Source organism: Poecilia mexicana, unplaced genomic scaffold, assembly GCF_051168715.1.
Source record: "Poecilia mexicana isolate PSO_F unplaced genomic scaffold, ASM5116871v1 scaffold_2, whole genome shotgun sequence".
Classification (NCBI taxonomy): domain Eukaryota; kingdom Metazoa; phylum Chordata; class Actinopteri; order Cyprinodontiformes; family Poeciliidae; genus Poecilia; species Poecilia mexicana.
The window spans coordinates 39,280,681-39,294,934 of NW_028263371.1; the positions used below are offsets into that span (position 1 = coordinate 39,280,681).

Below are 14,254 nucleotides of genomic sequence, written 5' to 3' on the forward strand. Positions count from 1 at the left end.
GTAGCATACAAACTATCAGGAAATATTTTCTGTCCATGAGGCTAACAAGGTGCATCACCAACCTCACAAATAAACGTCTGCAACTTCATTTAATTTGTGTAATTTGTGTAATCAATATGGAAAAGCTCAGCACCTCCTGACCTCCAAGGTGCTTTCTTCAGTCTGGACAAGTTGTATTTCAGCAACATGAGGCAAGAAATGCATCATTTTCACAGATGGAAAAACATCTCACACCAATTTCTGGAGATCAATGCTTGTAATCACAGCAAAGTTTTTCATTTCTTACACCTTAACAGAATCAGTATTTTTCTTTCATGACACACTTCAAATAACCCAGGCACACCAACAAGCATAAACTCACCACCTTAAGAGAAAATGACCGCACAGAAACAGAGGGACTTGTTTTTGTCCCAGAAAGTTCATGTTTCAAATGAGGACCATCATAACATACAAGCTGTTTTATATTCCAAAACTGGGGGCATCGATCCCTAAAATGCTGGATGTTATAGAGTTGGTTCAAGACGAAAGCCAAACCTTTTGAAAGCCTGTTAGGATTAATGCTTATTTAAGAAGAAACAGGGACTTTCTGTGGGTTTGACTGAAGTCCGTTATGACATGTCAGTGTTTCTGACCAGAAAAGTAAAACAGAGTAGAAGCAATTTTTCTTTTTCCTATTATTTCCCACACCATAAAAGCATCACCTGGTGTGAATACACTCCCATCTCTTTTTATAGACTTCATGTCTCTGTGAAACAAGACAAACTCTGTTTTTATTTTTTTTTTCCAACAGTGCCATCTTGTGTAGACGATTAGGTGATGCTGATTGTGTGCTGATGCTTATTTATGTTTTGATGAGAAAAATATTCAAGTGGAAGACTTTTTTTCAGTTCTTTATTGTTGACATCTGTGGTAAATAACAGGACAAAAATCTTATTATTTTACATATTTTCCACACTTCATATTAAACTAGTTTTCAGTTTTCAATTTGAAAAATTTCTCTTTCATTTAATTCAAAATGTGCCACTTTTTCTTTCATTTCAATTTGAGGACAAAGCCTTCAGCAAATCGTTAACCCATGTCTGATGTTATTTTTGTCTTAAACAAATCACGTTTTCAGTTCTTCTTAACCCTTTTCTCCCAAGTCTCTTTATCATGAAGAGCTCTATTACATGCATGACCAGCCAAAAACACCAGAAACAACATTCGCCATTGATGAATATGTTGTACAGGAAATGTGTGACAGAATGGTCTTGTGTGTTTTTTCTTGACATTGCTCTTTGAATTTACACAGCATTTCAGACATTTAATAATCTTAAGTAAAAGTAACGCAAAACATATATTTGTTTAAAATACTTTCAGTGTTTCAAATCCCTGAATTGCTGAGATTACAACATGAAATGATAAATGCACATAAAAAAAAATCATCTTTTGATGCCTCTCATGTCTACTTTAAATGTAACTGCCCTCTTTTTGCACGGTCACTTAACCAACACCCAATATAAGTTGATGTTCTGCACATTCATACTTGTGTGGATCATCGATACTTTCACGTAAGTCTGGATGTTTCTAACTTATTCTCAGTGAGTGAAAAATACTCAACGTTTAAGGCGTTGATAACAGCAATTTGTTGTTTCATCCTGCTTACATGTGTACTTCCTGGCTGGTGCCCCACATTGTTGGTAGTTGATTATGGTAAACACTGCATAGTTTAAGCTTGACTATTAGCTGCTGTATCTGCAACATTCGCAGTGAGAGCGAGAGCGAGGGATGTTGATGTTCTCTCTGATTTACTTGAAGAACAGGTGTTGCTCAGATCTGAGAATTGAGTTCGCAGGCTGGGAGAAGAAGAGGCGCTCGTCTCGGGGAGTTCTGATAGCATACGTGTAGGCTTTTCCTGCAAGAAGCAAACAAATTAAATAAAGAAAAATTTACTGTATCTGAATATGATAAACTGTACAATTATTAGAAGGTGATGAAAGTCAAGATGATCTTAAACTCTCATTCTTCTTTCTTGTCCCTCATATCACAATGTAACCAACAGGGACACATTTGGATGTTTCATCTAAAATCTACCAAAACCTTCTGTAGAGATAGAGTGGTGATGCGTCTTTACCACGACTTGAAGCCATTATGTAAAAAAGGAAACACTTCTGCATTTGAACTGACCACTGATTACACTGAGACTCTAAAGCGTGAAGTTGGTTTTTTAATGAGTCATGCTGCAAGTGTTGCAAACTTCCTATATTAAAACCTTTGAGTTCCAACTCAAACATTTTCTGATTCTTCTTGATTCCTCATCTCTAAATACGATGCCAGTATTTCATCTTAACAAAATCATTTGCTGTTTCAACTGCATGTTGATAAATTCTGAATTTATCAATTCAGATTCAGTAAATTTAGTAAATTTGAACATTTGAGGCTCATTTCTCAGAAACCTTTTGAAAATAACATTTAAGCGAGTATTAAACACACTATTCATTAAGTCCACAGTTCTGTACATCACCATAATTAATCAAAATCAATATTTAAAAACATAACTGTGTGTAATTATTGTATTAAATGGGTTTTATTTAGTGAATTGACTTATTGAAAACAAAATGATTTTTCAATAAGTCAAATTTAATGGATAGGTCTTTATATGTCCAGGGGGCCTGAGCACGGCACTTTCCCTAAGGGAAGATTTTTTTTTAGATTCAGGAACGCATCTATTGAGTTGCAGTCAGGAAAGTTCCAGGATGCATTGCATACAACTGGGCTGAAAGGAGAGTTATAATAAATAAATAAATTATAGCAAATTGTTGCTCAAAGTCCACAGCAAGAAGGATGGGCAACTCACAATATAGATAAACTTTCACGGCTTCCAGCAAGCTCCAAATTATTTACACCCCTAGCAGGTAATTGCTTGAATTATAGTTTAGAATGTAAAAAAATAAAAAATAAAAAAATAAAAACATGCAAAAAACTGAAAATAAAAATTACATCAATTATATGAAGGGTTTAGTTGCTGTAATGTCGTGTTTTTTGTGGGTTATTGAGAAGGATATAAATGACAAAAACCAACAAACAAAACAAATTTTAAAATAATTTTAAATCTAAATCTGGCATAGGTATGAATAATTCTGGACTTAACTAAATGCTACAAAATAACGAACACCCACAGTTTTCCTATGAAAGTTTTACTCAAGACATTCACTGTTAAGCTTCTCCAAAGACCGTTCACATTCTGGCTGACTTAAAATCTTGTGGTTTAGTCTTTTCCAGGTGTGAAGGGGGCCTATAATTGTATCTTATTTAATGGTATCCCAGCACTACAAAGTTTCCAATCCACATTTTCTGAAAGTAACTAAACCATCTCAAGAGTTCTTGTTATTTGCAAAACCCTAAAGAGTAAAACCCAAACAAAACTCCACTATGTGAAATAGATTTACATTACCTCTTGATTTTTATTGTTGCAAGTCCACATTTCTGTAAAAAACAAGGGGAATGAAGATGCAAATATTGCATAGAAGCAACAGAGCTAAATTAATTGTCTTACGTTTCCAGCCCTGAACGCACACGAGGATCAACACTATCGCTATGGCGATCGGAAATATAATGGTAACACCAATCAGGAAGAAGTGTAGCGTGGAGCGATCGTCACCAATACTGTCTGAACCAAATGCATGAAAGAATAATGTTAAAATAGATGTAATATTAAATGTGCAAAACTACATGAAGCTTCTTACCTGCATCATCATCGGGGTTTTCTACTCCTTTGTTTAGTTCTTGAGCGACAAAAGAAAACAGATTCACACGATGAACCAGGTACATGCATTTCACAGGTAAATCTTGGAAAAAAAATAAATACCTGAAACTGAGATGTTGATGTGATGGCTGGTAAATTCGTTACTGTGTCCTGAAGCACATCTGTACAGGCCGCTATCATTAATGGAAACCTGCTCAAAACTTAAATATGAGGTCAGATTCTCTTTGTCGTCTTTCTGTGTGATTCTTATGTTCTCTGAGTCTGAAATGTTTTCCCAGGTCTCTAATGTGTTAGAGAATTTATACCATATGATGCCGAATGACTCCCCACAGTGTTTGACGGGACACTTGACTGTCAGATTTTCTCCAGGGGAAACACGTTTTGCTTCTCCTCTTAGCACTTCGGCCATCACTTCACACGAAGAAACTGTAATTTCAAAAGATTAATTTGATTTTAATGACACAATTTTCAAAGTACTGTCAAGTACAATATCATGCTTAATTTGATTTTTAAAAAAGTGCTTATTGCCAAACATTACCAGACATTTCCAATAAAACTGGGCAAAACAATACAGAATTATTACAGGGTCTTTTATTTATATGACTATTGCTTGTTTATAAGATTACACTAGACAATATAGTTTTAAAAACCTTTAGAGCTTATAACATAAATATCCAGTAGCTATTTAAATATTTTTCTTAAAAACTTGTCTTTTTATCGTTTTAATTAACTCCTGACTTAAACCTCATCAGGGAAACAAATAAATAATAAATCAATTGAAGGAAACAAATCTGCCATTTCTGTCACATAAGTACGCAGTCACAATCATGCTCAAATGAAATCTCTTTTGTTGCTTTCTTAACAGACATCTTTTAAAATTAAAACCAAAGAGAGAAGCTGAGGAAAAAACAAACAAAAGCTTTACCTTCATTTTCTCCACAAATGCAAATAAAGGCAGTACAGCAGATTATCAGGAGCTGCAGTTTGTCCATCGTCCATCAGATGCTCAATACAAAAACTTTCAAATAAGCAGCTGCAGGTTCATTTTAGTTGTGTAGCCACTTCCTGACCTACGTTTTTTCTTCGGCCATCCAGTACGTGTTTTTCAGCATACCGTGAGGTGACAAAATTCACCGTGTGCAAAGATAGAAAGAGTAGACATATTTTCACACATGCAAAAGTTATTTCAGCATTCCCAGCGCAGATGCATACCCACATTTGGTGGTTACTTTTCATTAAGATGAACTTCAGACATCGCTTTTTCAGAAACATGCACAAAGTCGTCACTGCAACAAGCAACGCTGTCATGCCTTTACCAGAAGCTCAGCAATGCAAGTTGGCGCACAGATACCTCAAAGTTATACATTGATCTGAAGACCCCCAAAAACTCTGTTAGCTAAATATCTTCTTTGGATGTCTACTGTTCAACTCTGAGAAGACAGTGTTCAGTGACTTGGTAACAACCAGGCTCTTGTCCGAGGCTATTTGCTTCGTCCAAAAGGGTCTGGGTTCCTGGCTGATATAGATCGGCACTCACTAATGGAGATCTGTTTAAAACTCAGATTTGACATCAGCTCCTTCCTGTCATTCTTCCGTCTGATTTCTTTATTCTCTGTTTCAGGAACATCTTCAGTTGATTATGCCACAGAATTTATATCAGGGCATATTGAATGACTTTCAACATGACACTTGACCATTACACTTGGAGGGTGGATGGGTTCTTTGTCCAGGGGAAGCTCATTCTGTTCCTCTGTGCACTTTGGTTATCGATTCACACGAACAACACAGGCCCACCAATATGCTCAAACTCATCACCTTAAGAGACATTAAGTAGCTGAAGAACTGAAATATGAACTGCATATTCACACTATTATATAAAAGCAGGCAGCCCAGTGAGCATCGGTAGTGCCCATGAGCAAAAAACACAAGTGGAAGCACCTAGTCCATGGGAAACTTCTCTTTCCTCTCTGTTTGCCATTCTTGTCCAGCTCACACATTTTTTCCAGAAGCCAATGCAAGTGGGAGTTCAGATCCAAGATTCAAAGCAGAAGGGATTTTTCTTCTTTCTACTATTTCCCTCTCGTAAAAGCAGCACCTGGTGTAAACAGACTCTCCACTCTTTGTCAGACTCCGTGCACTCCACCTTCAGTGTTATGGTAGACAAACTCTGTATTTTTTCTCAACAGCGCCATCTTGTGTAGAAGATCAGATGATGCGGATTGTGTGCTGACGCCTACTACTGTTTCAATAAGACAAATATTCAAGTAAAACACACTTTTTTGCTGTTGTTCTTTATTGTTGAAATCCTAGGTATAGGATATGACTAACATCTAATTATTTTACATATCCCTAACACTTCTAGTTTTTTAATGTAAAATATTTCTCTTTTTCACTTTTCCTCCAAAGGAAAGGGTGCTCCAGCACCACCTAGTGTCTGTCTGTGCACGTACTTCTGGGTAACCTGGCGAAAACGTCAACAATAATTGTAGGTCCAAAAGACAGAAGAAGTTAAGATTTGATGATCAGAGCACTAATCAAGTCAAATAAAGACTGTCAGTGACCCAGACCCTGATGACAAAGGGAAGACATCAGATCACAATAGAAAACCTCCACTTACCAATAATTTATAATTTCATAGGTTTGTTAAAATTGGAAATATGGAAGGAATGTGAAACAAAAAGTTTGAGGATTAATTCAAACGTGTATTTCAATACTAATGACAGAAAATGTTTGACTTCCCTTTTGAGATACAGAAAGATGTTGACAGAAACGTTGTTTACTGTCTCTGACTTCTGTCTGTGAAGCTACAAAACAAATATATGTGTTAAGCTTTAAAGAAATTACAGAAAAGCGACTGTAAAATTGTAACAAACAAAATCAACACCAACACAAATGGAGATGTATCACAGCCAGAAGGGAATCTCAACCACCAGCGTCACTTTCTGATTCAGCAACAGGGTAAATTGTAACTGATCAAAGATGATTAGCTTGACTGTCAAGCCTATAACTGCGTCTTCATAACTTGCATCTATACTGGCTATCCTCACTATTTTTACTTTGAAATGTGAAATCAACCCTTTTTTCAGAGAAACTGGAGAAGTACACATTTACTAGTCAAGTCATACTTTTTAAACAGTAGTTCCGTTTTTCCATTAGGTTGAGCATGCTCTTACCCAGAACTGATAATAATCTACTGAGCTAAGTGCAGGGGCTTCATTTCACCACTTCTGTACCACATCCTGACCTCCCACAGCATCCTGTACAAGTGTGTTTCAGTACATCAAAGATACAGAATGTTACCTGCATATCCATTAAAAAGTGCATGCATATTAAATCAAGATATGACTTATTCAAACTTTGTCCCTAATGTGAAGGTGCACACTTTATGCCACAATGCCCCCCGGAAAAGACATTTCAAGCAAATGTGCCATGTGATACATGAAGAAAACCAGACCACTTACATTTTAGTCACTTACATTTAGTTCTTTCTTTGTCGTTTGTTGCTATTTTTTCTCTGTTTTTCCATTCAAACCTGTAAGAAGTGAAAGCTTAAACTCAATCTGTGTACGAGGCACTCGACTGACTTTCTGAACAGCACCATCTGCTGTTGAAAATTTATACTGCACAGTCATATGCGCTCGGATGATGCTCGTCTTTTTTTCAGATCAAAAGTACTTTAGGAAAATAAAACGGTTTAGTAGGTATAAGTGGAAAATCTTCATAATTAAGAGAAATAACATAGATTAATTACATCTGTGTGCAACTAATCTACATGACAGATTATTATGTGTTTCAGTTAGTGATAAAATTCCTGAAATAAAATAACTGTTCAACAATATTCTGCTTTATTGAATGGTCTGTATACTATGTAGACGGATGTGCAGTATCTGCAAAAGTTTCTTAATGTTCTGCATTTGGATTACTGTTCTTCTCTCAAGACACAAATCACATTGCCATAATTTACCAAATAATGCATTCAGTTTCTGTGCAGATTACAAATATTTACAGGACAAATTCTTACATTTCAGTCAAAACTCAGTTCATGATATGCTGTGACTTCAAGTCTCTTAAGATTATGCCAGGAACAATTAGTACTAGTCCAATACCGCATTGAAGTTAAACCCAGCAATGATGTGCCGCATGCTGCAATTTGAGTTTTTCTCGATGTTTTATTCCAGTCAGAGTTTCTGCAGGGAAGCAATTGTATAATAACGTGGAAAAAATACCCACACAAAAGCTCTTGATTATTTTTTTTCCCCTCTGGACATGTTGATTTTTTTAATATCAATACAATTTTTTTTCTGAAATTTCTGGTTAAAGAAATGAGCAAAAAAAGTTGTTCTGCCTCTCTATAAACTAGTCACTTCACTTTGAATGTTAAAAATAACAATAATTAGCATAACTCTCACACACTGACAGCTGCCTGGGGATGTCTGCACAGCTTTTAGTGCAGGTCACATGACAGACAGAGCGCTGTGGTGACAACAGGCTGCCTGTCACTTCGAGCGTTGTTGTAAATGGAGAAAAAAAAAGGGAAGACCCTGACAGACATGGTACATAAAATATGTCTTCATGTAAAAGAAAAATATCTATGAAAAAAGTTGCTTGACTCACTGGGAGTATAGCAGATATAAAATCATGTACACCATATCGACAGGACACTAATACTGACCTTTCAAGTTTTAACAAACAAAACTGATGGGTCTCTCTCTGTTATCTCAAATATTTAGACCAGAGCAACATAGAACTGTTGAAGATTTTAATAAATTGGCCATTCTTTTTGTCTCAGTGCACAAACAATATTATAAGTTCATTTGTTAAGTGACACGGCACGACATATTCAAGAACAATATCTTAGGATTTAAAGTAGAAACCAGCATCAGAAATGCACTATGTCAAAGGTCTCAGTTGGTATAAATGGCTTCCCCTGTCAGACAGCTTGTGTCACGTCAAGGTAGTTCCTTAGACACAGTAAGAACTTCCTTTTTGTCAACTAGCCTTTACCATATCTTAATTGCAAACTCTTTTATTAAATGATAAATGGTGTATTTGTATTATGAAGATGTTGTTTACAAATGCGGGAATGTTTTATGGAGCAATTTTGAAATTTTGAGAAGTGTAATTGCGAAGGCAAAAGTGTTCAAACAGTAACTAAGACATGACACAGAGAGAGTGGAGTTACAACCTTAAGCAATAGTGCCAGTAAAGTCAGCTTACAGAGAAAGGAAACATTCTTCGGAATTGATAAAGCTCACTTCTGACGCTAATTACAGATATATGGAGGACATTATTATGCACTGTTCCATCCGGATTGTTAGCTTTGGTGTGCCGTAGCTCAAAGTGGTTCATGATTAGCTCTAATTTACTAAAAGACTATTGTTAGAAACATAAAGCCAGCCCAGTCAATACTTTTATATTTAATAATATTTTTCTCAATTTGTCAAAATGTTAACCCCCAAACTTTACATTAATAAGAGTGGGTATGATTCCCGGTTTCTATGGAATTGTCCAGTTTATTCAAAACAAAGTTAAATTGGCTTACAAGTAGATCTGGCAGCATTAAAAAAAATTGCATCAGATATTGCTGTTTGTCTCAGATGCACACATATATAAAAAAAATTGACATTTAACGACAAAGATGAGACCTAATTTTCCTATCAGTGTGAGATTTTCCATAGCAAATTTTACTGTGTGGTGTATATCAAGTAGATTGTTCCTGTTGCCCTTAAAGGTCTAGTTTTCATTTGGACAAAGATAGAATTTATGATATAAACTTAGACTTTCCACTGCACATGTAAAACGCTGCTAACTTCCTCATGCTCCTCATTTTATTTACTTTTTGCACAATCATGCAAATAAGATTATTCAGTTGCAACCTCAAAATTTGCAGCAAAGGTCACTTCAATGCACAAGCATGCCCCCCCTCCCTTTTTTTTTTTCTTTTTTTTGACTGTTTGCGATATCTTTGCAGATGGTTTCAGATGTAATGGCGGTGACCACTGGAAGTGGAGGGTTCAGAGGTAAAGACTTGGTTCTACAGCTCGTAAGACTTTGTGATATTTAGCAGCTTCACATGGGTTGAGCTCTGAAGCTTACCAAAATACAGAAGAATAAGGTTTCGGACACTGGGTCTGCGTGAAGACACATCAACATGTGCACAATATGAGCATGTGCACAGGACACTTTATGTAAAAGGCTCAAGTTTTTATTTATGTGACAATCTTTAGCAACAGATGCATGCATGAAGTGGGTATTGAGCCATCAAAATAACAAAATAGCCAAGAAAAATTCCCACAAATAGAGTTTTGTGTTGTCATCTGTCCCTCCCTCTCTCTCTCTCTCTCTTTCTCTTCCTCTCTCTCTGTGCTCCCCCTCGCTGCTGTGGCCTGAGCACTCGCTGATGCAGCCACCGAAAGTTTAGTTGGACCAGAAGCTACTGCAGTATCAGGTTGTTCTCCAACAACCAGGGACTCTCTGATTAATCATCATGGGAAACTGCACTTCAGGGTATGTCCTCTCCTTTATACACACTCATATTCTGAAAGATAACAAGCCAGAAAGTAGTAATTGCACTCTAAAACTTCAGTATTTTCACCCGCACTGCTGTATCTCTGGAAAACATATTTAAACATGGGTATTTGGGCATATGTTAAATGATTTTCACTGTAGGTCATTCAGTCACTGTACAATCTGGCAGTGAGACAAACAAGGAAAATCAGCTTAAGCCGTAATTTGGGTGCATTTACATTTGTGTCGCTCAAAATACTTGCTTACTGAACAATGTCGATTTCCAGCAAACTAATAAATAAAAAAAGACAGTCCTCTTTTGTTTTATAAAGTCACATATTAAGGCTAAGGAGGCATCTTTTCAGTGAAATGTAGAGTTTTCCGCTCTCTGACGGTTGTGCCAAAGCATTATCAAGGAAATAGCGGTCATGTTTAAAAATAGATCTGGTTTCAGTCAGTATGTCAATAAGAATTTTGCTAAATGTATTTGTGCTTATTGTTGCAGCACTATCTGGGATGCTGTACCCAGAATCGCGGCAGGTTTAAAATTTTACGTTTGAGCCGTTAGTGGCATGTAGAGTTGCTTTTAGACAGAAACAACTGTTTTCTGGTGAAAAAAGGCTTCCTGTTGCAGCACACGTTCTCTGTGTTGAGCTGTCAAGGAAGCCGGCAATATAGTGTCACCTCTGACTAGTGCAGATATTACTCTATGACATTTTTATAAAGCATGTAAGTGACAGCCCTTTATGAACCCCAGTTTTCTATCAGACAAATATAGCCCCTTCAATTCACTTTTCACATTACTTAACTGTGCCATTAAAACACAGATTTCTCACGTTAATGTATTTTAACACTGGTCAATAATAACCCAAGTGAATACAAAATGCAGTATTTTCATTGAGGAAATAAAGCTACCCAGGTAAATTCCTCCCTCGTTAAGGTAACTATGAGTGACCACTCTCCGCACAGAAACTTGTCAACTCAAGAAAATACTTGAGCTCGTTTCACAACATGAAGAAGAAAAGAAATTAAAGAACAGACGAGAAATAGTCAATGACATCCATCTCTGAGGAAAGGCTTTAGAACTCCAGCAAACCAACCTGAGCACTTCGGAGAAAATAATGGATCTGCCAAAATTACTCCAAGGACACACTGATGAGTCCAAAGATCACCTCAAGATTTGGCGAAAATATTCTTTTAGATTGATCAACAGAAGTGTTGTAGAAACCTGCTACATCTGGCAAAAAGCTAAGACAGATTTTAAAAATAAAAAAATTTAAAAACTCCTCCTTGTCACCTGTTAATTATGGCAAAAACACTTCATTGCAGTTGTTGCCGCCTGCGATGGCACAAAAAGATATTTGATAGACCATTGCATTGTTACATAGCGCCAGGTTGGTTTGTAAGGCGTTTTGAAACTTCATAAATGAAATTACCACCTGAAACACTGACTTACAGTATTTATTTATTTGTGTCTCATAAGGAAATCCCTTCATCTGAAACACTTAAGTGTGACAAAAAACTCGAAAGCAAGAATAAATCTGTAAAAAAGGCAAATGTTTTTCAGGGTACTGTAATTTTCAGTTAACAGAGTCTGATGATGTCATTTCGCTTTTATTCCCAGGCTAAAGAAGAAGAAAAAAGGTAAATGTGGAGAAGACTTCCTTCTAGCACTGAACAACAAGCTACATTCAACATGCTGATATATTTTTTTTTCCTTTCAGGAAATTCTACTGATGGGAACACTGATGGAAGCAACGAGAATAGGGTACACATGCTCATCTCTATTTTCATTTGACCATTAATATGCAAAGTTTCCAGCCCTGCCTCAGGGTAGATAGATGTGTCTCTGTGGTTTTATGACAGATCAGTCAACGGAATAGATTTGCATACCACCTGAGCATTAGTGAGGCCTCTGTTGTGTTAGCAACCCTGCAGCATTTTAGGAAGTCTTCAACACAAACCACATTCATTCAACGCGCTTGGACCGTTGAGCTGTATCAAACAAGGTCATTTTATTTTTCTTTCTCTGTGTGCTGTTTTCTCACAGCCCAATGAGGATGTAACCTACGCCTCCATCAACCACCCCACTGTCCAGGCATCAAGACTCGAAAAGTCTGCCAATGAATACGAAGGTGACAATGACTGTGACTACGCTACGGTTAAGATCCCAGAAGAAGTTCAAGTAGATACTCATTCCGAGTCATCCAAAGAGGAATGCACAGATGATTATGTGCTCATGGGCTGAAGAGGAATACGAAGATGAGCTCATTTGGACAAAAGTTTGTTTGCGGCATGGAGGAGTTCAGGAGCTCATGAACTATGAGAGTTTGCAGATGAATCATGATCGTATCTTGATTAGCAAAGACAAACTGTGGAAAAAATGCAAACAGCTAGCAGTTGTTGGGATGTTGAACTGCTAGATGGCACTTTCCCTCTATGGTGGACCAGAACAAGAAGACAAAGGGCATGTGATTTGTTATACAGATTACATCTGAAGATATTTCAGGAGTTAGTCCAACAAATAAATCTGGACTTGGTATTTGGGATTGAGAAGCTACAAGAAGCTTTGACTAAAATATTTACGGCTTGATATTCTTGACTAAAAAATATTACAATTTCATGCATACATTTACAGTTCAGTTGCCTTATTATGGAAATAGCTAAAACAGCATTTCCAGCCAGCTTGCAGCTTCTCAACAGCAGTTGTCAAAGGTGTGACCCAATTACAAGAGTGAGGGTAGACCACACTGCCTTACCACTTGCTCCGCCCAGTCAGCCCAACAACTTGGCTAAAACTCACAATAAGTGACTTTAAAATTTAACAGTATGACGGAAAATTTGAGTGGTTTTAACAATCATGTAAACGGCCAATGGCTAGTTCTTTTGCTGTCTTCTCTTAGCCATTTCATTCTGAATGAATGACTTTTGAAAGCCTCGACACGATGAATGTTATTGTGAGTTTAATATTAGGTTTTGTTCTAGGAAAACTAGATCAGCACGATTCTTCCGGAAATGAATCCAAGCGTTCCTTAAAGTGTGTCTCTAAGGAAATCAAATGCAACTAAAGCAGACTGAGAATCTCACTACCACTACATGTGGAGATGCAAAAGTCTATCACTGTTTGCGTGTTTCATTGGAGTGTGCCTGATATGCTAAAATGGTCGAATCGCTTTTAGCTTTTGCTACTGTAAAAAACCCCCAAAAAAGATAGGAAATGGTTTATGGTTTCCCTACCACACACAAACAAAACGTGTAAACAACATATACGTTTTTAAAGCATAGCAAGTGCATATTTGTTGTGTTTTCCGGGTGTACATCTGCTGTCAATCTATAATTATTCTGCTGCAGATGGAGGCTTGATCTTATCTCTTTCTCTGTTCATGCTTATGAAACAGAACGCTCATGCTTTGCTCCACTTCTAACCAAAGTTTCATCACCTGTATACCTCCATGCTGAGCTGCAACGACCAACCTTCACTCACTGATATCAATATGGCCCAATTTTACTCTTCAAGTTAGCTGCCAGGTTAACGTAATGACAAATAGAAGTGAATAAAATTAACACATGGACGTATCTTAATTTATCATCTTTTTACAGCTGCATGCCCCTGAGAACTTCTATTCATCTCCTTAATGTTCTACTAACAGATACATATGTATTTGTACATACATATTAGATTTTTTTTTTTATCTGTATGCATCCTGTGTGGTGCATGCATCTTTATTTATGTTTGACTGGGAGTGTATGAAATGAATTTGGCTGACTTTCTTGTGGTTTTACATTTTTTTGGTTTATTCCTTATATTTTCTATTAATTAAAAGTTTTCAGAGTAAGAGGCTCGGTCAATTTTTTTTTATATACAAATTAGTAGTAACATTTAAAATTGTCTCCAAGAAGTACATTTATTTAGGTAATTCAGATGAAAAAAAAAAACCCTGAAAATCGTACATGTATTATATCTGATATCCTGGAATGTTTGGTGGCCAAGGCTTAGTGATC

The 14,254-nt window shown here is 36.7% G+C and overlaps 2 protein-coding genes across 3 annotated transcripts; one reads left to right on the forward strand and one right to left on the reverse strand.

Moving 5' to 3' along the window:
- Positions 1-993: 993 nt before the first annotated feature.
- LOC106927566 (uncharacterized) lies at positions 994-5,120 on the reverse strand. 2 transcript variants are annotated; one of them, XM_088016199.1, is made up of 6 exons: positions 4,671-5,120; positions 3,848-4,171; positions 3,726-3,764; positions 3,536-3,649; positions 3,434-3,465; positions 994-1,894 (listed from the first exon to the last, which is right to left on the reverse strand). In XM_088016199.1, the coding sequence occupies exons 1-6, from the start codon at positions 4,735-4,737 to the stop codon at positions 1,709-1,711; spliced, it is 762 nt and encodes a 253-aa protein (XP_087872325.1). In that variant the 5' UTR covers positions 4,738-5,120; the 3' UTR covers positions 994-1,708. The 2 variants fall into 2 exon arrangements, with proteins under 2 accessions (XP_087872325.1, XP_087872326.1); XM_088016200.1 differs by lacking the exon at positions 3,434-3,465 and having other exon boundaries at positions 1,772-1,894.
- Positions 5,121-9,439: 4,319 nt separating this feature from the next.
- Positions 9,440-14,088, forward strand: LOC148160866 (uncharacterized). Its single transcript, XM_088016214.1, has 4 exons — positions 9,440-10,252; positions 11,877-11,896; positions 11,977-12,020; positions 12,303-14,088. Exons 1-4 carry the CDS (start codon positions 10,233-10,235, stop codon positions 12,498-12,500), a joined length of 282 nt encoding a protein of 93 aa, XP_087872340.1. The 5' UTR covers positions 9,440-10,232; the 3' UTR covers positions 12,501-14,088.
- The last annotated feature ends 166 nt before the right edge of the window (positions 14,089-14,254 follow it).

Bases quoted from the DNA above. Each gene is read 5' to 3' on its own strand.
- LOC106927566 (XM_088016199.1), bottom strand. From the start codon at position 4,737: ATGGACAAACTGCAGCTCCTGATAATCTGCTGTACTGCCTTTATTTGC. The intron at 4,172-4,670 runs GTAAAGCTTTTG...TTGAAATTACAG, and splicing joins CATTTGTGGAGAAAATGAAG to TTTCTTCGTGTGAAGTGATG. The intron at 3,765-3,847 runs GTATTTATTTTT...TTGTCGCTCAAG, and splicing joins CATCAACATCTCAGTTTCAG to AACTAAACAAAGGAGTAGAA.
- LOC148160866 (XM_088016214.1), top strand. From the start codon at position 10,233: ATGGGAAACTGCACTTCAGG. The intron at 10,253-11,876 runs GTATGTCCTCTC...TTTTATTCCCAG, and splicing joins ATGGGAAACTGCACTTCAGG to GCTAAAGAAGAAGAAAAAAG. The intron at 11,897-11,976 runs GTAAATGTGGAG...TTTTCCTTTCAG, and splicing joins GCTAAAGAAGAAGAAAAAAG to GAAATTCTACTGATGGGAAC.